Below are 24,403 nucleotides of genomic sequence, written 5' to 3' on the forward strand. Positions count from 1 at the left end.
ATCTGCAGCCATGCAAAAACTATGCTGCACCAGCCTCAACAGTATAGGAAAACAACTAGCCACAAAATACCTAAAAACATACAGCTTCCTCACCTGCACCATCCCCACACTAAACTTCAGAGAATAAGATGAAGGAAATTACACGGTATATAGCTTCTTATAAACTGATGGTGCCTGAAGGAGCAAGATCACACATTCATGTATATTTCACCATAATCTTTCTCTTCCAAGGACATGGCACACAAGTGTTCCTCACACAGCTCTGTTCTCTGCTGAAAAACATCTGTGTTCACAGCAACATATACCCAGAAATGAAAAACATATACCCAGAATCAAAATGAAAAACCAGACATGTGAAAAGAACCATGGCAAACTCAACCACTAAAAACTGACTGAACAATAAAAAGAGGCACTGTAGGGTCAGAATACTACAAAGCCTGCAACCACTGATCTCCACAGGTCAGTCTTGGGCCAAGTAAACACTGACATGAAACCACAGCCACCTTCACTCCATCAGCTTACTTGCTCAACTAAGGAAAGGTATTTCAGTATAAAAGTGTAATTAATCACAACTCCTGCTCTTCCAAAACATCTTCAAGCATCTTTACTTTCCAGGAACACAGATATGAGGTTAGCTAAGCACACCAGCTAGCCATGTAACCACCCTCTTTCATTCTCACCAAGGTGACAATCACAAGCTCAGTACTGGTTTGGGGGTTTTTCTTCTCTATTCTTCCCCACCTTCATTCAGAAAACTTCAAGGGGGGTGGGGAGGGGGGAGTCCCCAGTTCATGTTTCTAGTCAGAAGAAGCAACTCCATGAGATATGTATTCAACTTGCCCTCAAAGCCCCTCAAAACCACATTCACCCTACCTCGATTTATGCCTGTTTCTCATTGCTGAATGGAATATCCCATGAAAAGAGGGGAATTGCACATGTAAGAGCCTTCACCCAACTGTAACATTCTATGAAGTGATAAAACCTCATCATTTATATGTGTGAGAGAATGCTCATCCCCTCCCCTCTGTGGTTACAAAATTTGGCATGTAAATCTAAAACCAACTGCTTCTCTTTCAAATCCAACACATTGAGAAGATGCTAGAAAAGCTACTATATGCAGGTTACATTTCACTATGCCTACTCTACAGCCAGTGCTAGAATGGTGCAACAACATACTGTGCAGTCAGGAGATCGAGCAGCACTGCCAGGCATCCCAGCGAATGCCCAACCAAGCCTCCCATGGGTTTACACTTTAGGGATGGGTGGGAATACAGTTTCCTCCCTCCTCCATCCTATTATTGCTACTACTACTATGTCTTCATAGCTAATCATAATAAATCCGTGCTGTACACAACCTCGCCATTGTGCAATCATTGCCTTAAACTGCGCTGTTTAGAGAACTTGAGCCGTGATTTTATTACTATTTGTATTTAACAGAGATACCGGCAGGAAAACATACAGATCAATTCGCTCTCCAGGCCCGAGTGTCTAGCTGCTCCCTCCCCCACCACAAAGCAGACGAGGGGGAAGGGAGCAGGAAAAGAACGGAGGAAAAAAAAGAGGCAAGAAACCCTGTTCGCACCTACAACAAAAGCAATTAGGAGGGCCGGAAGGGAAGAGGAGACCGCAGCTTCCCAAGGTGCGGGAACGCAGCACGCCAACTTGCCCGGCGAAGGGCTGCCTGGAGCCGGGTGGGCAGGAGGTGACTACAGGGGGGGAGAAAGGGAGGGTTAAGACGGCACCCCCGAAAGCCCCATTCAAACCCGTAACCGCCGGCCGCGCGCCCAACTGTCACGCACGACCCCGGGGCTCTGCTTTTACACGGTCCCCCCGGTTTTCATACCTGGCCGTGCCCAGCCCGCGATCGCGGAGCGGGAGGAGAAGGTGGCAGAGAAAGACACGCAGCGCCGTGCAACCGGCCCACTTACCCAGAAAATGACATTGAAGCCGAAGATGAAATACTTGATACAACAACTGACTTCAGGCCCCTTGTAGTGCTTCCCGGACATCCTCTGCGCTCATGAAGACACTTTGCTCGCAGCCAGGTTGAGAACCAAAGGAGGGGGGGGGGGAATGAAAAGAATAATAAGAGGGGGGAACAGACGGGAGGGATCTATACGGAAGGGGGCTGGGACGGCGCAGCGGGCAGGGCTCAGCGCCGGCTGTTCGCCGTGGGGAGATGTGGCAAGAGCGGCGCGACGGCGGCTCGACTCCGACTTGCCGGGCGCCGGGGACGGCCGGCGAGCAGCTCCCACCTCCTCCTCTTCTCCCGCATGGAGGAGGCCCCGGCTACTCGCAGCGGGAAGGGAGCAGACAGAAGAAGAGGGGGGGGCAGCCAGGGAAGGAGCCGCCGGGCAAAGGAGCTGCCGGGGCAGAGCGGGGAGCTCGGCGCCACCACAGCCCGCCTCGGCTCGGTGGGCTCGGCACTGCCCTGCCGGAGCCGCGCGGTGCCCCAAGCCCTCCCCAACAACGCTCGCTCCTTCCCCCGCCCCCACAGCGGCAACGGCTGCCGCGCGCGCCCCGCCCCGCGGAGAGAGGATGGCCACTGGCAGCCGCGGCGCTGTGATTGGCGTCGCGCCTCGCCAATCCGGCTGCGCGGCAGCGCGCTGAGGGCGGGGCAGGGGCGGCCCGGGGCGGCCCCGCCTCTATCTCACCACCGTCCATCCGCCGCCCCACCGCGGTGTGTGTGCCTCGGTGGCCGGGTGCGCGGGTTGTTGGGGTGCCGGTCGTGGACGGGGTGGTGGTGAGGTGGCTCCCCTGGTGTGATGACATGGGGGCTGTGGCCGGTCTTTGTCTGTGGGGGCGGCTTGGCTGTGGCCGTGGCTGTCGCCGCCACTGCCTCAGTTACGTAACGGGTCCGGCGGCGTGGCCGTGGGAGAGGCCGTGCAGGGCAGCCGCGGTGGGGGGAGCCTGCCGCGGGGTGGGCGTTAGTGACCGCACCTGTCCGCATTGGGGTAAATGCCGTGTTGCTTGTGCTAGGTGCCCGAGAGCGGTAACGGGGTCTGGTGAACCCGTGTCTTCGTTACGGGTTTGTAAGTCCAAGCCGAGGTGTCTTCCATTCTCTTTCCGCGACGTCTCCCTCGGCAAAGTACCCGGCGGGCTCCCCGAGCCGTGGCGTTGTACACAATGCAGCGGTGCCAGGCCGGGGGGTTCCCTCCCTCCCTCTTAACAGCTGGGGAGACCAAAGCAGAGGCAGTGAGGAATTACACAGCCTGCCTAGCGTGAAGGAACAGGGGACAACGCTCTGTAGCTTGCGCGGGGAGAAAAGGCAGGAGAGCAGCACGGTCCTAGCCTGGCAGTGGTAATGAGGAGGAGCGAGACCATAATTGCACTGTAGAGGTTATTCTGAATGGGTGCCTTCAGATCACCTCCCACTTGAACTTGTATGCACTGCACGCGCAGGAGTGCATGAAGAACCAGTTTACAATGCTTTCTAGGATTTATATTTTAGCATACTCTTGAATTCATGCTGGACTTGCCAACTTAAAAGTTACGTGGCTTGGTTGTATTCATAGGCTGTTTGGGATTCAAGAGTCCATGTGGTCTGGCATTAACAGAATAATTAATAGTATTTCTTTGCTGAAGAATATCATCATTTTAGTGTTTCAAGTCTGTAGAGTCTTCTGATCTAGCTGTAAGTGCAATATTTTAATTCAGAAGATAGAAGACTTCTTTGTAATAAATTACATTTCCCATCTCTACAAGGTTGTAAGTTAACACACTTCAAAAGTATGATATTGTTAGAACTACAAAAAACAGCCTTTGGTTCAAGATCACATTCGTTATAGGACCTTGGTCATGTGTCTTTTTTGAAAGAGAAGGAAAATATTGGTCTGTCAGGTCTGGTAGATGTTAAGAAAAAGGATCTGCTGAAAGGGTTCTGTAAAAATAAGCAGTTATCGGTAAATGTGACATTAATGCAACACATCCATGCAATTTAACTATGACTGTATAGTTTACCACATGAATGTTGGTAATTCAACATTCAACAATATATCTATTGTTAGGGTATTGTTAACACTGTGTCTTTGCAAGACCACCCATGGGAAGGAGGCAGAAAAGGGTGAATAATTAGGTATCCTTAGGTTCTGTACCAATGAGTAAAAACACATCAGTACATACATACAGTAGGGTATGGTAATAATGTGTTATATTAAGGTGCTGTTTTTACAAGTGGCTTCAAATATTGGTGACAACCTGTACAAACATTTGTAGTATTCCTGTCATAACACCCTGCTGACACCACGTGTTGGCACCCTTTAGCATTTTAATGCTTCACAGGCAAGAGGAAAATATTGCAGAGTAATATTGATTACAATAAATTCAGTAACAATCTCAGATGGTTTGTGTTTTAATCCATTCATTCCAAATCAACAACTTAAAAAGAAATGCAAGCTACATAAATTAGAGCATCAGATTACATGAATTCACTTGCTCTCTCAATCGAGAATAGTATAGCATTGCCAAGTCTCATTTTAATGTCAAAAGCATTTCACATTGTCCCGTGACCTGATCAGCTTTAAGAGAACTTAGGATGTCGGTGTTAATGACTAGATTGCCCACTTGAAGAGAGTATTGAACACAGAACCGTGCTCTTTTTAATTCCCTTTGTGTGTAGAGTTTCTGTGCAGCCTCAGAAACAGGCAACCAGACAGCAAAGGCAGCAGAACAGCTTTGATGTAGGTAACTGATCTTTCAGAATGCCAGCTGAAACAGTCCTCTGCACCTGCAGCAACCTCTCTGGTTTACAAACACATTTTATCTCCTGTCCTAAACAAACAGGGATAGATTAAAAAAATAAAAAAAACCCTGTGGCTTTGTGCCATCTCTGGTGGATCTCTTCTTACATGCTTTGGCCACCTGGGTCTGGAAGCTAAGCAAGATGACTGTGACAGCACTTCAAATTTACTGTTAGTTATCAGTCAATTCTGAGTTCCATTGTGATGTTTTGGCACAAAAGCCTTAGGTGATACTAAGCAGGAGCGACATTACCTTTCCCTGCAGTATGGCAGGACAGTTATTCAAATTCTGTTAGTTTATAATTCAACTGACTAGTCACAGGAGTACTAATGGACATATTTCAATGACAAAGCAATGTTTTTAGTAGCACAGTGCTTCCTAACACTAGGTAATGTTTTGATTTACTACTGACATTGGAGAAGAAATCCCATCCAAATGATGAAATACACTTTTCATCTCTAAGATGTAAATATCAATGGGCTTCTGGCTAAAGACTGGCCAAGTCTAATACTGGTAAGTGCAGGAAGTTTGAGAAATTTGCATAAGGGGAATAGCTGTGGACTCTAAATCCTTATTTCCCACCTAATTCCTCAATTCAATCATTTCTTAGATCCATCACCTCTATCTTTGTGTCAGCTCCTGTTTTTTGATCTATGAATTCTTTGACATTTTCCAGAGAAAAAGAAATGCAAGTCTGAGTGACTCAAGATGAGAAATGGCTAAGCAGCACATTGAAGACCAGAGTTCCATGAGTTATCACATTGCTAATCTCACCACGTGCCACTTTTAGTGAGATAAAGGGTTGTGGTCTAAAAGGAGTTCAATGTCTGTGTCCATAAGTCTTGTTATTTCCTAGACACTTCATTTTAGCTGAAATTCATAGGATAGCAATATTTTTCCATGGGGAAGCCATAGAGCTTTCTGACATACAACAAGATTTATAGAGTTGGAGGTATTATCTACCTCAGAATATTTTTCAATCTAAACACCATACTGGCTCATAATGCCATTTGTGTTCATTTGATGGTTTTGCAACCAGGAAAACACTTTGTTTTCTGCTTAGCAAATGAGCAACCACTGATGAGGGGTTGGGGTTTGGGTTTAAGAGGAGTTTTTAGGTAAGAATTCCATAGAACCAAACTCAAGTGGTGATACAAGTTGTATTGGGCTTGGTGGAATTAACGTGCTGTGTCCCAGCTTTGAACAGGACTTCTGCTTCCCACAAGAACAACACAAATCTTTCATTTAGTTCACAAGTGCAAGTACTGATAGATTACTGTTAAGGCTAACGCTGGTTAGTGGCTTTCTGGTGAGTGTTGAGCTGCTTTTTGATATAAAACTTGGCTCTCAATACTGGATACTAATACCCCTTTGCAGGAACAACCCAACATCATTATAATCTGATAACAAGAACGTTGTTACAGAGTTAAAGGCCAGAATCTGAAGCTAAGGTGTACCAAATAATAACTCATAAGCAATTGCATAATGTCTGATTTTACTTTCTCAAGAGAATATGTATCTGAGCATTAATTTTCTTTCTCTGAAGGCTGTACTTTTGGTGTAAGAATCCATTCTTTCAAGTGTTCTTAAGAATATCTTAAGAAGCTACAAGTTGTATTCATCCCACTTCCGACCAGCATTTGGCAGATTTTGGAACAAAGATGATGAGAGCTACTAACCAGGATGCAAATTACTTAAAGAGAGCTGCCAAGTATCCACAATAATGGTCACAAAGCTTACTGACCTGAGCTGTACTGCTTGCAGTCTGCCAGCTGGTTTGTTCAAGATGAGCTCAGACAAGTCTTGCAGCATTCTAAGCAGATAGACGTGAAGATGCAGCCTCAGAAGTCCCTTTAGAGCAAACATATGCAAAATTAGATATGCAGACCGTTAGTGCCAGAAATGCTACTTTGAAACTGTAGGGAAGAATAACGCACCCTGCTGTTTCCTTCCTTTGAGAGAGGGAAGAGGTAATTTTTCTGCCCAGCGCAGGGAGCTGCTACCTCTGCTGCTTGTGAGAGGAAGGGTGGGAGCGGTGGTACACTTCCTCCCTCTTGCTGTGCGGTCAAAAGCAAAAGGGCAGCCTTTTGGGCTGCAGCTGCGCCATGGTGCCGCTTGGGACAAACATTCAGAAGGACAGCTCTGTTTATGTACTGCAGTGCCTCAGCAAGCCCCTGTTCTGGAGTTTTTTAGAGAGCTCACTCTTACTAATTCCCCTGACAAGTCTGTACAACGATGAAGCATAAATAGTGACATACCTAGTCCATAGCTCAGTCACACAGTGACTGCAGGTGTGGTTCCATACACTCCTACATCCAAACTGGCTCCAAAGTGCATAAACTATAAAGTACTTGTTACAACCATTTTACGCACAGGGCAGCGACGAAGCTTAATGAGGTAAAACACATACATTATTCTGCAAAAGAAACACAGACTTGCAGTCCTGAATTAGGGGTTGCTACAATCAGAATATAGGCAGTCGCCTCCCCTTTTGTTACTGGTGCTTTGGTTGTTAGACTCCAGTAAGTACCAAATTTCCCTCTAACTTTGTATTGCTAAAGGCACTGGACAAACTGCAAATTTGGAAACTTCCCTTCCCAAACACAGGTTATTGCTTGTGTATACCTAAAGGTTCTGGTGTAATTCTTGACAGTGCTCCATCCAAAAGGGCAACTGATGTTTATCCTACGATGAAGCACCATATAATTTTCTAAAGTTAAGGTCCATTAGGTTTTTCGAGGCCCTCTGAGTTGCTCTCAGCCGTTCTTCATCAAATAACACAGGACACCCTCGCTTCACAGCTCAGAGGTTTAACATATGGTGTTTACTCTGTAATAGCACTCAGGAGAGTGAGGATTTCCTCTGAGTGTGTTTTAATGGTGATAAGATTTTCTTCAAATCCATCATTTTTAGTAGTGTTTGAGTATGTTTCCCTCCAAGGGTTTTCTTTACTCAACCCTAAGCCACCTGAGCTTCCCATCCCTCCTCCTGTGCAGATTTTTGTTTTTCCTGTGAGCCTGAATCAGAGTTATCCGCATGAACAATCCCTCAGGAATCACTCTGGCATCTCTTTCCAGGAAGATCTGTAAACTTGTCAGAAGGTCAGTGAGTGGAAGCAGGAGTTAGGGTGAGAGAGCGCAACACTGCAGATCTGGTGGTTGTAGGCTTTAAATGCAAGTTGCAGTCAAAGTGGTGGGACTGGAGGCTAGCAGACCAATTCATCTCACAAGCCCAGCTTTTAGAAAAGCTTTCAGCCTGGCCTGGCTGAAAGCCACAAGCTAGAGAGGAGCTAAAAGGTGTTGGAGCAGATGTTTGGCCAGCCTGGCTGAAAGCTCAGCCCTCAGACCTCTGTGCAGGTGGGGCCTCAAATCATCTTGCTGAGAACAGAGTGGGAAAAGCCAACTATGCAACAAGCTCTCGTTTTAAATCTAAGCAACTCTTTCCCCATTGTTTTTAGTTCAGATGGCTGTAGCGATGCTGTGATCTGAAGGCACTGTGTGTCATTGCCTTCATAGCAGAGAGCTGATCCAAAACCTTCTGGGGAGAGTGATGAGGTACTCAAGGGAGTCAGCATCTGCTGGAGGAGGCACCAGATCTGCAGTGCACTCCAGCTGCAGGGAGCCATCTCCTCACCTGTGGTAGGAACATGCTTGCTCATCTGGGCTATGGCAATAGGAGTGGCAAAAGGGCTGCCATCTTTGTGACTTCAGTGTCTCCTGTCTGTCGGACTACATGACAGAATGTATCCAGGGCCTCTTAACAGTTTGTTAAGACCTCACAGGAGTTTTTGCAAGTGAGCTGGTAATCCCAAGCAAGGTGTTCAATATGTTTAACCTGATTTACTCGTAATTTTGTGTCTTGTTCTTCATACACACCTCCATTCATATCTGACAACAGTTACCACATAGCAGGATCAAAGATACCAGTTTCCTTTATGTTTGGTATGGACACTTCTCATTACTCAGATGTTATGCAGACAGCTACCACAGCAAACGTAGCACTTTTAATAACACCAGCGAACCAGGTATTTTACAGCAATATTCTGTATAGTTTATACTGGTGGACCTGCTTAGGAACAAGGTAAATAAAATACTTAGAAAAAAAAAAATCCCAAAAGTCATAAAATAGCAGTACTAGTGTCATTACAAAACCATGCTGTGTTGTCAGGGCTTTTTACTTCCCATAGTAGGGTGGGAGGAATACATCCTGCCTGTGGTAATGCTACATCTTTGGCAGATAGTCCTCTTTGCTCAGCAATAGTGTGCCATTTGTAACAGGATTAAGTAGCAGAAGATAAGACTCAAGCTAGCCACACAATTCCTCTATTTACTTGGGAACTCCTCTATTTTGAAAAGTTCAAAGAGCAAGTAAACTGGGTCCAGACTTTGCTTCTGGACTTCTTCCAAGTGCAAGGTTACACTTCATGAATAAACTGCACCTATACCCTTCAGGCACCTTTAAAGGAAGGCACTTAGAAAAATGTACAATTTACTTGTTTGCAAGTCCAATAAGAAGAAATTTCCAAGCCTTTCTTACTCTCTCCAGTTATATTAAAAAACCCAGAAACTTCCCTGCAGATGAGAACAGAGTAGCCACTAATATTCTTGTTGGGTTGAACAATTACTTTTGAAGTCTGTTTCTTCAGAGGCTTGTCATTTGCTGTATGCTTCACCGCCCATGTTTCCCTGAGAGGTTGGATACGTAGAATTTGTTTTGATTTCCTGCTCTTCTTCTACCTCACTAATTATACCATCAACTTTCTCTGCTGTCGTAGTGCTTTAAGAAAATTGAACTGTGGGTAACTGCTATCTGAGACATTATTTGGAAAATAAAAGAAATCCCACCCCAGACTTATTTGTAGATTCACCTTGGTCTTACCATATCAAGTACCACCATCACATCTTCACATATCTTCAGACCCTTGCATAGCTATTAAAGGGCCCTGAGATTTCCAGGTTTGGCATCTGAGATTATACTACTTTGGAGGCAGGGATTATGTCTCCTCCTTGTTCCTGCAAATGGCAAGCATAAAATGCTAGTGTTGCAACAGCAAAACAACTAAAGTAAATCTAATTAAAAATTGTACCTCTCTGTTGTTTGGAACCCAAGGATACAAATGTATCTATAAACACACAATGTGGACCCAGTAAATACAATAACGGATGTGAAAGTGTGAAGAAGAGACTGATAAGGGGAAAAAAAAAAGAAGTGATATCTTCAAGAAACAGATGCATACTTTGTTCCTCTTGTCTGCTTTCAGGCAGGGGAAATTTGCCTTTTGAAGTAGGTCTCCACGCTTTGTATAATATAGCAGTCTGCAGTCATCAGGAAAGCTGATGTTTTTACCCAGAAGTATTAACTTTTTTGAAGAGACTGACCGTGAGTAAAATAATTTTTCTGAAAGGAAAGCTAATCTTGCCCAGGACAGACATTTCTGCCCCGAATCACAGCGACATAAACCTCAGTGTCTAAAAGTTTTACAAATTTTATGTCACCAAGTTCACCAGACCAAAATATGCGGCTGCTGTGTCATGACTTCTCAGGACTTTATAATGCTATATCCCAGCTGAATGATGAACTGCTAAGTGTGTAACACTTATGCATACACATGTGAAATGAAACACTCAATGAAAGTTGTGTCACATATGTAATGGAATGGAAAAAATAACAGTTAGGGAGATTTTTGTCTCAGCAAAGATCTATCATTTTCTTAGATATCAGCACAGCTTTTTCAGTAGGTTTGAGAACCTTCATAAAGGTGAATCTGCTAAAAGCATCAGCTGTTTAAAAATGTTGAGTTATAAAGGGGGAGGGGAGAGAGCTTACAATGAGTCCATTGTTCTGCGCTGAGCACTGTCACTCAGAGCCAGGAACAAAACCAAGAGCTGGACAAAAAGGAGGTCCAGCCACCTAGTGGTAAATTACGCTGATATACTGCTTATGTTTGCGTTCGTGGGCCTCCGTGTGCTCCGTAGAGGGAGAAGGAGGCATTTCCCAAATTTTGATAGGTGCAAGACCTGGCAGCTGAAATGCATAGGACTCTACAACTGCCTGATGGGAGGATGGAGGGAGGTGGTGGCTCGTCTCTTCTCCCATGTAACAAGTAATAGCTGTGTCAGGGAAGTCTTAGACTGGATATTAGGTACAATTTCTTCACCAAAAGGGTGATCAGGCAGTGGAACAGGCTGCCCAGGGAAGCGGTGGAGTCAGCATCCCTGGAAGCGCTCAAAAAACATGTAGATGGCGGCCCTTAGTGACGTGCTTTAGTGGTGGACTTGGCAGTCCTGGGGTTGGACTTCATGATCTTGAGGATCTTTTCCAATGTAGTTGATTCTGTGATTCTAAGGTTGGCAGGAGAAGTAACCATAGGAAGCACAAGGTCAGCTTGCACTAGGTAGACAAGGCACAGCCTCCAGTTGGTGTCCTATATGATAAAAGTACACCTTTTACTGTCGCCTGCTGATTGTACTGATTCAGTCTTTTTCCTTGAATATATCTGTCCTTGCAAGCTTGCACTTGCCACTGTGCCTGCAACTGTATAGCAGTATTCTGGGAAAATTTTGGGCAGTTTTCCATAATTCCATAGCAGGGAACAGCATGTCTAGAGGATACACGGAACAGAATGGTGCAGTGCGCTCAAGCCCCACTTCACACAAGGAAAAGAGAGGTGTAAGCCAAATTGTCACAATTGAAACAAGAGTGATGCACTCAAACAGCTACACAAAGCAAGCCATACACTTTCAAGCTAGGATAAAACACCTACCTACCAAATTTATTGAGACTGAACTGTTTCATATTTTGTGTGGTTACAAACTAACAGAAAAAAGCTTAATGTTGGCAAGGTCTGAAGAGACATCAAAATAGTAAACCATGAAATACTTCAAAGAAAGAATAAAAAACATATATTGTATATGCCCTTATACCTCTTGGTATTCAGCCCAGTACGCCAGAGCTCCCATTCCAAAAGTGATCTTAGAGTTTAGAAGCCCACATCTCCTTGAGAGTGAGTCCTGCAGAGCCTAGTATGCAACTTGCATAGGCACAGGGAAGAGGTATTCAGTGGGATAGCCTATGCAGTCTGGACGTTAAATGACCATTATTTTCAATGTAAATTGAATTTTAATAAAAACATAAAGCAAGTTATCTCTTTACCCAACTTCAGATGGATGTGCTTTAGTTACATCAACCAAAATTAAAGATACCACCTCTCTTACATAATGACATCTGTTAGTTAACCTGTGGAGTAACAGCGTGATATTAAATTCCCTGTTGCTAAATTTTACTCCAAGCTATTTTGACTGCTACAGAACTCTTTTGAAATGTGAAATTTTGTCCAAAGCATATCCCATCTGTGGCTTACATACACATGAAACTGCATTGCAGGTTGTACTCAGCTACAAAACACAAAAGTACAGTCACAGTTATAGCAGGCATAGCCAGTAAATTTCTGTGAAACTCCAAATGGTTACTTCGTGCTGTGAGAATTTTTGTAACTGAAAACAAAGTTTCATTCAAAGTAGTAACTGCAGCATGAACTGATTTTAGCAGACACATTTGTTCTTATCAGAACACACAGTACTGGAGCAAGTACAGAGGATAATGCTTCCCTTGAGGTAGGGGATATCTTAAGTCAGCTCAGTGTTGCTTGCTGACAGCCACTAGTGTAGAAGAGAAATACAGCTGCTTCCTACTAGAGTGATACCAGCTACTATATCTCAAACTCTCACTTCTAGTTGTGTAATGTTTCTGTTACCTACAGTGGATAGCTAGAAAAGCAGAGGTAACACATTTGGTTACTACTTTGAAGTGGTATTTGCCATTGATTCTCCTACCAAAAACTGGAAAATGGGTACGGATGCAAATTTATCATGAGTTTTGTCAGAGTTCTGTTCTAAGGAGTGTTTGGCACGGAGAGGTTGAGTCTCCCAAAGAGCAATTATGCTCATTTTTCATCTGGTCTTTATCAAACATGCTTTCTCACCTGGCTAACCTGAGAAATTAACTGCCTGGCACCTGCAACACTGTGTTCCTGGTGGGATGGCTGCCTCATGCCATCTGTCTTTGCCCTTCTCATTTCACTGATGGATCACACCTGATTTTTGCCTTGAATCCTACACCACAACACTTTCCGAGCTGTGAAACTACAGATGTTAGAAGGATAATGAGCAGAAAGCTGTGCAAAGTTCTCTTTTATCCCCTGGGAAGCAGAGGCAACAGGTGAGCCGTAATGGACTTTCTTACAGTATCTTAGTAAATCAGTGTCCAGGTTTGCTACCTCTTCCTGTACTCCACAGTCAGTAAGAGACTAGGGCAGAATGTTAGACTTGTGTATTCTGCCTCAAAATCTCTCAGCCTGCTTTTCCTTTTTTCCAGGTGAACAGGGCCTCATCCTTGGGGTAGAGTAGCATCCAACTCTGCATTCCTCTGCCATACGTTTTGGATATTCATTGAAGCAGGGTAATTTTTTAAAAGACTCAAAGCTGGAATTTAAAAGCTGCTGACTTAAGAAAAAGGAGTCGTGAAGGAGAGCAACAGAGAAGGGATCAATGTTCTTGGGCAGAAAATATGGAAACAGCACCTCCTTCAATTTGTAAAATACCCACAGGGGTCAGGGTGGGGTGGTTTGGCAAGGAGTACAAATGTACGCAATCCTGTAGCCGTTTGTGGCTTTCTGCACGCAGAGCACCACTGCTGTCTTGCTTTCTGCTACTCTGCAGGTTGCCTGCTACACCCTGCAAATACACTCCACTCTTGTGGTTCTTTTTGAAGCAGCTCATTAAAACAGATGTCCTAATATATGTCTCTTGCCCACTACATAAATAACAGTTTGCTTCATGCTCCTGCCATCCTTTTGAAGTAAAGAAAGAAGGAGGGGGAAAGAAGAGTATCCCGTCCCACCAATGATTTCTGTTGTGGCTTTCGTGGCACTATCATTCTGGGGCATGTGTTGCCTTCGTGCCCTTCTTAGGGTGAGATACACAGCTTTGTTTTTCCTGTCTTTCTTCTTTGCCCTTCCCAAGATTCTTCCCTCATTAGTCCCTTTCCAGCTCTCTCCCACCTCTCCTTCTCTGACTAAGCACTGCAGACACCACAAGTCTCATTGAAACTTCCTTGTGAGTAATACTACTATGGAAGGATCCTCACATAGTCTTCTGCAGCTGATAGTACCATTGCTTGCCACCCAAGTGTGCCTGTTTGGGGCATTCCAGACTCTTCCCTTCTGAGGAATTGTTCGTCTTAAGCACTTTGTCCTTCACTTCTCTTGGTGATACTAACATAGAATATTCCCAGTAAACTGAATGTCTGCAGAATGGGCTAGCTGGAGATGCTGACGTGTTCCTGTGAACCTGACAGAACCAAACCAGTAACACCAACAAGAACCAGACAATCACATACCTGGAAAGAGCTGAACCACCATGCTCCGTCTTTGGTCTCCCTTTAGAAACCAAGGCTGGTATATGGTTGCCAGCTCTCAGAGGATCTCCTCTGCTCTCTCACAAAGCAGTGAGCATTGACTTGGACTTCTGGCTTCCAAAGAACATGCAGAGAGCAGCCTTAGCTCGAAGACTGTGTAACTTTTGAACATTTAATTTTAGGTGTTCAATCTAGGGGAATCAGCCAAGCAATCAGTCAGCCTGTCCATTCCAATGATTAATGTATGTGTGCTGAGTTGTGGAAAAACACATGAAGTAAAATATCCTTGATAGAATATTTGGCCTGAATGTCATTATCTGGTTACCTTTTATGCACAGAGGGACTGATTCTGCTAGCCTTGCTCAGAAAGGAGCCAGGAAGTATACTTACAGGTTTTACGAGAGCTGATCAGTAAGGTACTTTTCATGGATGGAGGAAGCAAGCACAACCAGCAGAGGTAGATGCAGATGAATTAAATAGGCCTAAAAACTTTGATCCCACATGTGAAACCCCAGCTCCAAGTAAATCATTAGCAGTTTTGTGATTTTGGCTGGGGGTGGAGAGGTTTTACCACACAGCTTATTGGGCAATGTTCCTGCCAAAGTACAAAACAAAACCAATCTGCAGAGCCAAGGGCTTAGAACAAGAGGAGAATATTCTCCTCTGTAGCCAAAAGCCACAAGCCCTATGTATGGTCACCAATGACATCACTGGAAGCTAAAGCAAGAGATTACAGTCTATAAAATGCAACATCTCAGAGACATTCCTGGTGGTGCAATAACATTCCTGAATGACTGTTGTCATCAAGACCTCTGGAATACAAAACAAGATTTCAGCAATTGCTAATGCCACTCAGTTATATTTGCTTCTTTCTAGATGCCTGAAGAATGATCAGACTGTGCATGTCTACTCCTTTGTGTGATGTCTCTAAGAGAAAGGGCTTACAGTCTTGGGTGTCCGCAGAAGTTTTGTTACTGGTGGCACGGGGATTATACACAGACCATAGTGTAGGGGACAGGGTTTAAATTGGACTCATAAGGTCTGGAGCTTATTTTTCTGTTTGTACCTTACAGCTTTTTTACCACATAGTCTCTTTCTCTTAACAGCTGTGCTCCCCCTAATGCTAGAAAAGGAAAATAGCCTTCTACTACTCAGTGCTATCTAGGAGATTCAGAGATGCTTCTCACACAGACAGACCTTCTGCACCCTGTGGTGTTTTTTAGCTTTATGTTACATCTCCCAGCATGACTTGGCCAACAGAAGAAACCGAGAATGTGTGAGTTGCTCACTAGGCACAGCTCTGTGCTATGCTGTAAACTCTTGCACCGTTGCAGTTTCAACACGGAAAATGATCTCAGTTGTGACTTCAGGAGGAGGTCGTTGGTCTAACCACTCAACAGTGAGAAAAGGAAAACTCTAGCTGCTGCCTTGCCAAACAAAAAAAAAAGAATCCAAATCCAAACCCAGTGTGACATGAGCCTGGACGTACACACTGAAGTCACACTACAGGGTTCCAGTTAGTAGGCATGTAATAAACACCCAAACACAAAACCAAAATAAAACAATTTAATTGGAGGAGTCGAAGTTAAGATCAAACATCCTCATCCTCACAGAGCAGCTGTGCTGGGGCACACACAGGCTCCAGCCTCCTTTTCCTGGCACACAGAGCCTATGGGCAGCGATATGGACATAGTTACACAGAGCTGAAAGGATGTGCTGACTAAGGGTCAGGTCATATAACAGGAACGTGTTTCCTCTTCATGGGCTTGAAGGGTAAGGGTGAGCTTATAAAGCAAGCCTTCAGAAGGACCAAGAAACACTCAGCCTAGCTGTGGTGCAGCATCCTCTGTCAGAAACATTGAAGCTCTTGGCATGTTAGTAGGGGAGCTGAGGAAATGAAAGCAGTGAAGGCATCTCAGTGTCCTCACCCACTGCAGTGGGCAGGGGCTTAAAATCCCCAACATACCTGTCTCAATTGCAACTCACAATAAATAGCTCACTGTCAGCGCAGTAGAGATGAGGAAAGCGCCAACAAGACATTCTCTTTAGGGGAGAATAGCTGGAGGGTGGTCACCTGCTGTTGCTGTCCCTCCACCAGCTCTAGGACATGCTTTCCCACCGCCACCAGGATGACACCTCTCCCACATAGCTATACTAGCAGCCAAGAGGCTAGGCCAGGAAAACTTGTCCAGGTTGGACATGACCTTTGGCAATAGGAAGAGCTTGCTGCAAGTCACATCTATCTTCATCCTTCCACAGAAGCTTGAGCCACCTCCTCTACACACCTTCTGAGCCCTACTGCCACAATCTGAGAGAAATAAATCTATTGCTGTTTTAGTTAATTTTAAACCAGTGAAAGCTGATTATTGCTTAGCAAGCCTAATCCGTGCCTGCTTTCTAAATACAAAGGGAAAAGCATGTATGGTTTTCTTTATATACCAAAGCAGAGCAGACAAGGAAGAGAATCAATTTAGGAATTATAAATCAGAGGACTTGATGAGAGCCGTTCAGTTTGATCCTTTTTCTTTCAAACCTAACCCTGCAGCCAGGAGTTGAAATTCTGCTGCAGTAAAGCTCTCAGCGCAGTGTGGTCAGCTGCGAGCTATCAACACTCCTGTCCTGCAGGCTCACTCACACGTTGAAAACAAATATTCCTGCATGTCAGGAGCAGTAAATCTCAAAAGCACCAGCAGGCAGTGAAAACTCATGGAAACTTAGGTGCCCACGGCAGCCGAACAGCAGTTTGCAGTACATGCCATGCTGACTGCATCAAACTGTGGGCAACACATATACGTTGACACCAAATCCTCTTTCTTCACATTTATGTGCATTAACTGTTTGAGAAAGGGCTTCCTCCCACATACCTATGTTCTGTCTCCCTTAATGCATGGCATTCTGCCACCCAGAGAGCAAAATGCATTCACCTTCTTCTTCGTGTCACAGAACAGCTTCAGCCATGCTTGAAGCTAAGCAGTCTCCCAGCTGCCAGCACTTGGGTCTCACATCAGTTGAAGCTGATTTAAAGGCAGCAGACATCAAAGTCAAGTCAAACAAAACTGATCCATTCCTCCTGCAAAAATCACATAGGGAAAGGCAAGGGCAGGCAATAACAGTCCACAGATCTTCTAAAAGAATTCGGTGTGAGGAGCGGAGCTGTGCTGAACTGAAAGCAATGCAAGGAGGCTGCTAGGTTGCCCACATCCCTTGGAGAGAGGGCAAGGAAGCAGGTTCATCTGCAACCATTCCTTATCTTGGACCTCTGGCAGTAGAGCCAGACAGAAAAGAGCAATACCTGCACTCTGATTCCCCTTCGCTCTTTCTACAGATGGCAAATACTCAGATTTTCAGACTGCTTTTATGCCTCCCCATGCTTCATCACCGCAAATATTTGCAGGACATGCAGTGCTTCTCTGTTTGACCTGTTCTGAGTTGTCTCTTCCTTAGACCCAGATCTTCCCTTCAGCCTTTTCTGCTTTGTAGCCTTTGCTTTTCTATTCACACAGTTTGCTGGGAGTTTCACCTCCCTGCAGTGGTGAAACCCAACAGTTTTAACCTAAAGCCAGAGCTTCCCTATTGCCTTTGTAATGAGAAAACAGATCTCTGCTCTCCTGCTCAGGGTTTTCACTATAGATGCATACCAGCTAAACTTGGCCCACCTCTCAAAGGTTTAATGACAATCTTAAATACTTGAGACCTTTCAGATTTAATCTATAATACAATTCTTAAATAGCATGAGTACTAGCAGAATGGCACCAACATGACTTCATAGGTCTGTCTATATAATCCCCAAATGAAATTGCTTCTATTAATCCTGCAGGGCTTAAAATCAGTTTCTGATACAGATTGAACAGAATTAATGGAAACAGCTGCACTCAGTTCTGATGCCTCGTTCTATGGGATGGACACCTTTTCTGGTACAGGCAAGGTCTATATGAGTAGCTCTTTGATAAGCATCACCCAGGCTTGTCTGCAAGGGGCTCGGTATCATTCAGTTTGTTGCAAAAAGCCACAGAGAGCTTCTTGCAGGCTTGCAAACTAAAACAGTGATTCTGATGAGCATGAAATAATGAGCATCTGGGGCTTGATGACATACAGTGACAGCAGAAAAACTGCAGATGAATGCCATCATCAGTAAACAAGATGTTATAAATGTTCATAAGCTTCTAAGTACTTTCTTTCAGGGTAGTAATATGCCAGAGCAGCACTAATCTTCCATTGAGAGCCTTGCTCCCCTACAGACATCAGCATCTTCTAATCATCTTCAGTGCAGTTGCTTTATCCTTATTAGCAGGGCCCACAAAATTGTTTGCAGAGGAGCAGGCTGGTCAGGTTATCTGGCAGCCTTAAAGCTGTCTCTTTCTGACAAATACCACATGTTCTGCTCTAGCAAGGGGCTAAGCCTTTCTTGGAACAGTAAAACAAGCCTAGCGGTAAATAAAGCTGAAGCCAGATCCAATTAATATATCCAAAGGGAAGCTGGTAGTATCAGGCAGCCAGGTGAGTTTGAAACCTGGATTTCCACAGATTAATACTGACAGCAGCTGCAGATCAGTTCTGTTACCTGCTGTACAGCCCCACGTGCACTGTACAAGTGGGCCTTGCCTTTGGTTGAGAGAAAAGGTGTGATCTTAGTTGGTATCATCTGAGGCAAGGTAACTAATGCAAGGTAGGTGAGAGAGCAAGCCAGCTGTATTTTTAACAAGAGCTAACAGTATGAAACAACTGACTGGCACCACGCAGTGCTTAGTCCAGAGTGACTCATATGCCGAAAGTGCAAACAGCTCTTCTTCATAGGATATGAACTATCACACAAAAATAACACCTTTTTTCTCCAGCCAAATGTCTGCCCATAAAGTCAGAGGGCAGGAAGCACGTCCTTCCCCCTTGGGTAAATCTAGCTAAAGACATGGAACATCCATTGCCACGTACTTTTTTGTGGAACCATTTCCTATGGCAAACGTATATTTGCAGAAGGCCATCCTGTGACAGACCCCACAAACAATTGCTTGGGGGAGAAAACACTTCTGTCTTGTGATTTCTTGTCCTTTTCCCATTGGCTTTCCGTGGGTATGACTGAATTTTAACCTGTCTGGTTGCAAGGAGAAAATAACCTCATTCATTCTCAGTACACTCACATTTAAACAGTGTATTATGGGTGCTCCCAGAGACCCTTAGCAGCAATGGCAGCCTCCAGTGCAAGAATGCCTAATCACAGTTAGGGAAAATTATAGAGCAATAACAAGCCATGTACTTTGGCCACAATCCCTGAAGTCAATGAATATTTGTTTACACCCTCAATGATATCTGACAGCAAAGGAACTGTTCAGATGGTTTAATAAGATGTTATGCACAGAGTCAAAAAGCCAAAGCCCTACTTTTAGCACCAGAAGCCTGAGGATCAGAAGCCAGCCAAATCCTTTCCCTTACTGTCAGCTCAGAGGCCAGCACAAGCACGACTGAGCACTGACAGTGCCTGCAGGACTTCCTCAGCCAAGGACTGCGGCCTTGCCCTAAAAGATGCCCCTTTCCACTTTCAACCTTTTTAAAGCTAACCAGGCTGAGCTGTCAGCATGACTCAGCAGCAGCCACATCCAGTGTTCACATTTAGCTTCTGAATCTTCTACAGAGTTTACCACTACATTACAGGTCTCTCTTAAGGTACTTACCTAAAACAAGACACTAAGTGCAGTCTATGCATTACATCTACATCCACAACACAAATTCAGTTCTTCAGTTCCATCTGAGGATTGAAATAAAATGCAAACTTGGTGTCTATAAATTTTACAATCTTCCCTCCCTACATTTTTCAAAGGAAAGCAGATTATCACTGGGATTTTCTCTTATTTGAGCTTGTCTTCCATCACTTCTTGACAGATTTGTATCCTTCGACCTTTGGGATGTAAAAAGTGTGTATTAAAGAAGCTATCATGTGGAATGGCTGGTATTCTTGTAAGCTTAAGGAAAGTTTTGTTAATAGATTACAGTTCAGAAAGTTCATTTCAGGAGGCAAGATGAGGGATATTCATTAAACTTCCCTTACTGGTAAAACCCATACACAAATAAAGCACAATTGGGTTTGGAAGTATTTCTATTTTCAAATAGGTTTGTCTAGGAAAGAATCAAGTTTTTTCCGGAGGCAATGTGATGCATCAAAGTCTGAGAAGACATTTATTTGGCAGAGAAAGATTATCAGCTGTACGTAGGAGAGCTGTAGCAACTGCAGCACGGTCAGGCTTTTAACTCCTTTGCAGACACAGGCTCTGTCAAACATGGAAACTCTTTGCACCAGAAACGGAGGCTCAAGTGACAGGTGAGATTCCCTAAAAAGGAGAATTAGTCTCAATGAGCAAGTGAGGGGTTTGCACACACACATTTATCAACAACAGCAGTCCCTTTCCTTTTGCAGGCTTCACTGTGAGTTAATTTATTCTAGAACAATCAAGAGAAAAGACCCTTCCCCTCAAGCAGATCCAATTGTTACTCTTGTGACTCCACACTTCCACTGCATTTCCAGGTCTGTCATTCAGGACAGACAAGGTCATAACTGGTGATGTAAAAAGCAAGCAGAAAAGAAAAAATAAAACTCAGGACATCCTCAAATATGTCTCTCCCTTGAGCCTTTCTTCACATAGCACAGAGCAGATAGAACAGGATCCAGCTGACAGCACTTATTCCTCTTCAAGGTCAGCCTTAAAAGAAAGAGCTACTGTGGCTACCTCAAAAGCCAGTGAATAATTGTTCTTTTACGGAGGAGGGAGCCGGAGCTCCGTAGAAGGCAGCATGAAGACACAAGCATGTGCTCACCCAGGGAGCCACCCCCATGGAAATGCACCTCATGCTTCAATGTGAACCTGCTCTGCACCCAGGGCCCTGGCGCTCAGGTTGGTGCAGTCCCTGCTGTGCAGAGCCTGGAGAAGAAGCACACATAAAGCTCCCTCATCGTGACAGAGAAAGATGAGTTTACGTGATGAGTCATCTCTCTCGGTACCTCTTCTGTTTGACAACAGAGTTGATCCAGCTAACACTGACTTTCCATGGCAAGATGCCTGACATGAAGAAATTAAGCTGGCTTTGTTTATGGCTGCTTCATTTATTAGGTCACAAGGTTCCTGAAGTAATCAAGAACCCATGGGGCTGTTTGGAAACAGCTAACAGGACAGGCACAAGCATGGGAGACGAGGCTCCTCTGCAAGTATACAGCATCTGAATTTGTTTAACTGAAAGACGATTTGCAGCAGCAGCAAAGTGGAAAGCACACAGTAACTATGGACAGCTCTGCCAAGTGAAATCTGGACTCAATAATCCAACTACTACCAGGGTCAAAAAATAAGGCTTGTATGTGGAACAAACCTGGACCTCTTTATGAGGTGGGGTGGATTTAGAGAGGGGGCAGCTAGTACTATCTCAGAAACTCAGAAAGAGTTACTTCTTTTAATTAGAAATCAGATTTTCTGCTTCTGCAGTTCCATTCTGTTTAAGACACGGTCTGCTATATTGCAAGACTTTTATATACACGCACTGTAACTGAATGGTTTGCATTGCCCCAGGTGGAAGGAATTAGTTGTTAACCAGATTTCCAGTACTCAGCAACTGAACAACCCAAGAGAAGGGGAGATGCAAACTAAGCTATGAACAGGACTGGCTCATAGTTAAAAAAAACCACCTAAAGCAAAGATTGGTGTCTCACCACCTTCTTTTGCTAAGCAGTAGTTCCAGCATGTCTGCCACCAGACTGAATTGGAAGGGGAGGCTCAATCTGAGACAGGTTTGTTTGTGGGGAGCTACTAGGGAGGCTGAAACAGATGGAGCTGCCTTCTCACAATGCATAGCTATGCTGGAAATTCAGTTGCCATGAGACCATCTAAACCCAATACCATATATTCATTCAGAAAGGGACTCATCATATTGATGGAGACAGGCCAGTCAGCATCTATTAAACACGATGGTCTAGGTGCAGGGGTTTTGCTCAAAAACTGACAAGGCATCCCAGAGGAAAGATGACACTAATGATCTTTCATTTCTTAAGCTGTTTCTTAACCTGTCACCAGCCACTGCTGGAAACAGGACACAATAGGACAGTATTTTAGCCAAGTCAGTAGATAGGAACACACCTTTGCTGTCAGCCCCGAGTTTAAAGTAAGCACGACCAAGAACCCAAGTACGTGCCAAAGGAAGGCAAACAGCAGAGCTCCTGGCTCCCGAGTGAGCCAGAAAGACATTTTCTGCATGGAATGCTCTAAGTAATACAGTATCTTTTTTTGTTGCTGTACAAGCAGTAATGAAACCCTTGTGTTTAGGGCATTTTTTGCCTTTTAAACTGTCTCCAAAGAATAAACAGGCCCTGGATTTCACCACATGGAAAAAAGTAAAGCGTATCCCCTTTTAGTGGCATTTCAGCCTAAGGAACACAAGTTTAATTAGAGAAAATTCCTGTCAGAACCAGCTGAGTTATGGTTACACATAATTCATTTTTACTACTTTCACCACAACCCATTGTAACAGATAACAACCACACGAACAAAAAACACCACAGTTTTGTCCTGCTGAACTGAAGGGAGACTGCAGTCACATCAAACTAAATGCTGAAAACTGTTACCCACACTTGGGAAAATATCTGCCGTGGTTTAAGGGCGGAAAACTGCTGTACCTATGGCATTTCCTGCTCCGGAGTGGGGGAAGTGGACTAGATGATCTTTTGAGGTCCCTTCCAATCTCCAGCATACTGTGATACTGTGAAGGCACAGGAACAGTTTTCAGTGTTGGTATCCCCTTGCGCATCCAAAGCCACTAGGTAAAAGGAACAAGCTCTCGAAAGGGCTCAGTGTAAAAACCACCTCACGCCACAACCCCCTGCAGCTGAGATCTATTGATTTTTCCAAACACTTTAAGTCCTTCTTGCTGGGGCAGATATGAACAGCTGTAGAGGAAGCCACCTGGAAGGCTGTATGCGATCCTAGACACATGACATGGAAACACAATGCCAACTGTTGGGAAAAGGCAAAGCACGTGGCATGGCTGGTTTCGCCTGTGGTTTTTAGTGGGGTTTCATTTAGGACATGCTGCCTGCTGCTGTAGGGCAGTGTCTTACCTCCATGTGTGCTTAACCACTTGAAATCCTCTGTTAGTGTTTTATTACTGCTTGAGGGCAGACTGTAGCTGGAGGACAGCACCTGGAATATGTTCTCTTGCAAGCACTTGAATTAGCATCCAATCCTTTCAGCCAGAAAGGAGGTGGGAACAGGTGCAGCTGCAAAGCCTTTCCAGAGCGTATCTGGAAAGGATACACACACCTGGTGAGGCTCTCAAACACTCCTTTGTGTGTGATCCACAGCCTGCTGCAGGGAAATACATGGCTGCCTTCCCTCTTTGTGCAGAGAAGTGAGGATGCCCAAAAGCCAGAGATGGCACTGGAATGAGAGAGGGAGTCTGCAGCCCAGCTGGACTGGAGCTGTTCTAGCCTGTGCTGCTGGCACAACATCTCTCTCCCGACGTGAGGGAGCACATCATCCTGCTGCATCTGCCTAATATCTGCCAGCTTTGTGACACTGAAGAGTTCCTTTATCCAGAACAGAATTCTCCAACCACGCATTCCTATCCCTGCCCCTTTTTCCTATAGCCTCTGCAACAAAATCTAGACCACAACAGACTGTCCCCATGTCGCTTAATGACCAGGCACAACAGAAGCTTTGCTGTTCACCCAACAGGTGAAGATTTTTAAGATGTCAATGACTGTTTCCTGCATGGGAAACAATGTGGTAAGAGCAGAAGAGAACAAATGAACTTGAAGCCACAGGGCTGAAATGACTGGAAAACAAGAATTCAGTGTTTAGTGACACTTGAAAAAGAAGAAGAAATGACTGAAACAAAAGGTTTAAAAGTAACAGTTTATCTGAATCCTTTCACCTTCTACAAATAATCTCAAACTCCATTGAAATCTCTAAAATATCACAAGGACAGAGACAGAAGACAAGTAGGGAAGCCCATAGAGATTGCATGGGCTGCCCCCCACACACATATGAAGACCTTGTTGGACTTAGGCAGACTATCAGCAAATCACATAAACTTGTTTTTCTCTGCCTTTCCTACTCTCATGTCACCCAGAGCCATCTGCTAACACCTGAGGAGCACGCTGGACTTAATGCTAGGGCAAGCTCTGTCCAGAGAGCAAAAGCCTTTTCTTTTCTGGTTGAGTACTGATGTTTACACAGGGACTTTGTAGCACAGAGCTGCAAGCTTATTTCCACCCACA

At 44.6% G+C, this 24,403-nt stretch overlaps 1 protein-coding gene across 2 annotated transcripts in view; it reads right to left on the minus strand.

Annotated features, from left to right (window-relative positions):
• Positions 1-2,425, minus strand: part of TSPAN5 (tetraspanin 5) — an 89,765-nt gene extending 87,340 nt beyond the window's left edge. The window contains exon 1 of one of the 2 annotated variants that reach the window (XM_062637651.1): positions 1,929-2,425. In XM_062637651.1, coding sequence (XP_062493635.1) covers positions 1,929-2,009 — 81 coding nt within the window. In that variant the 5' untranslated portion in view covers positions 2,010-2,425. The remainder of the gene's footprint in view (positions 1-1,928) is intronic. The other variant, XM_062637649.1, reaches the window with a different exon arrangement.
• Positions 2,426-24,403: the final 21,978 nt, after the last annotated feature.

The sequence above is a fragment of the Pezoporus occidentalis genome, unplaced genomic scaffold, assembly GCF_034315485.1.
Source record: "Pezoporus occidentalis ecotype Australia unplaced genomic scaffold, CSIRO_AGI_Poc_V1 ctg53, whole genome shotgun sequence".
NCBI classification, from domain to species: Eukaryota; Metazoa; Chordata; class Aves; order Psittaciformes; family Psittacidae; genus Pezoporus; species Pezoporus occidentalis.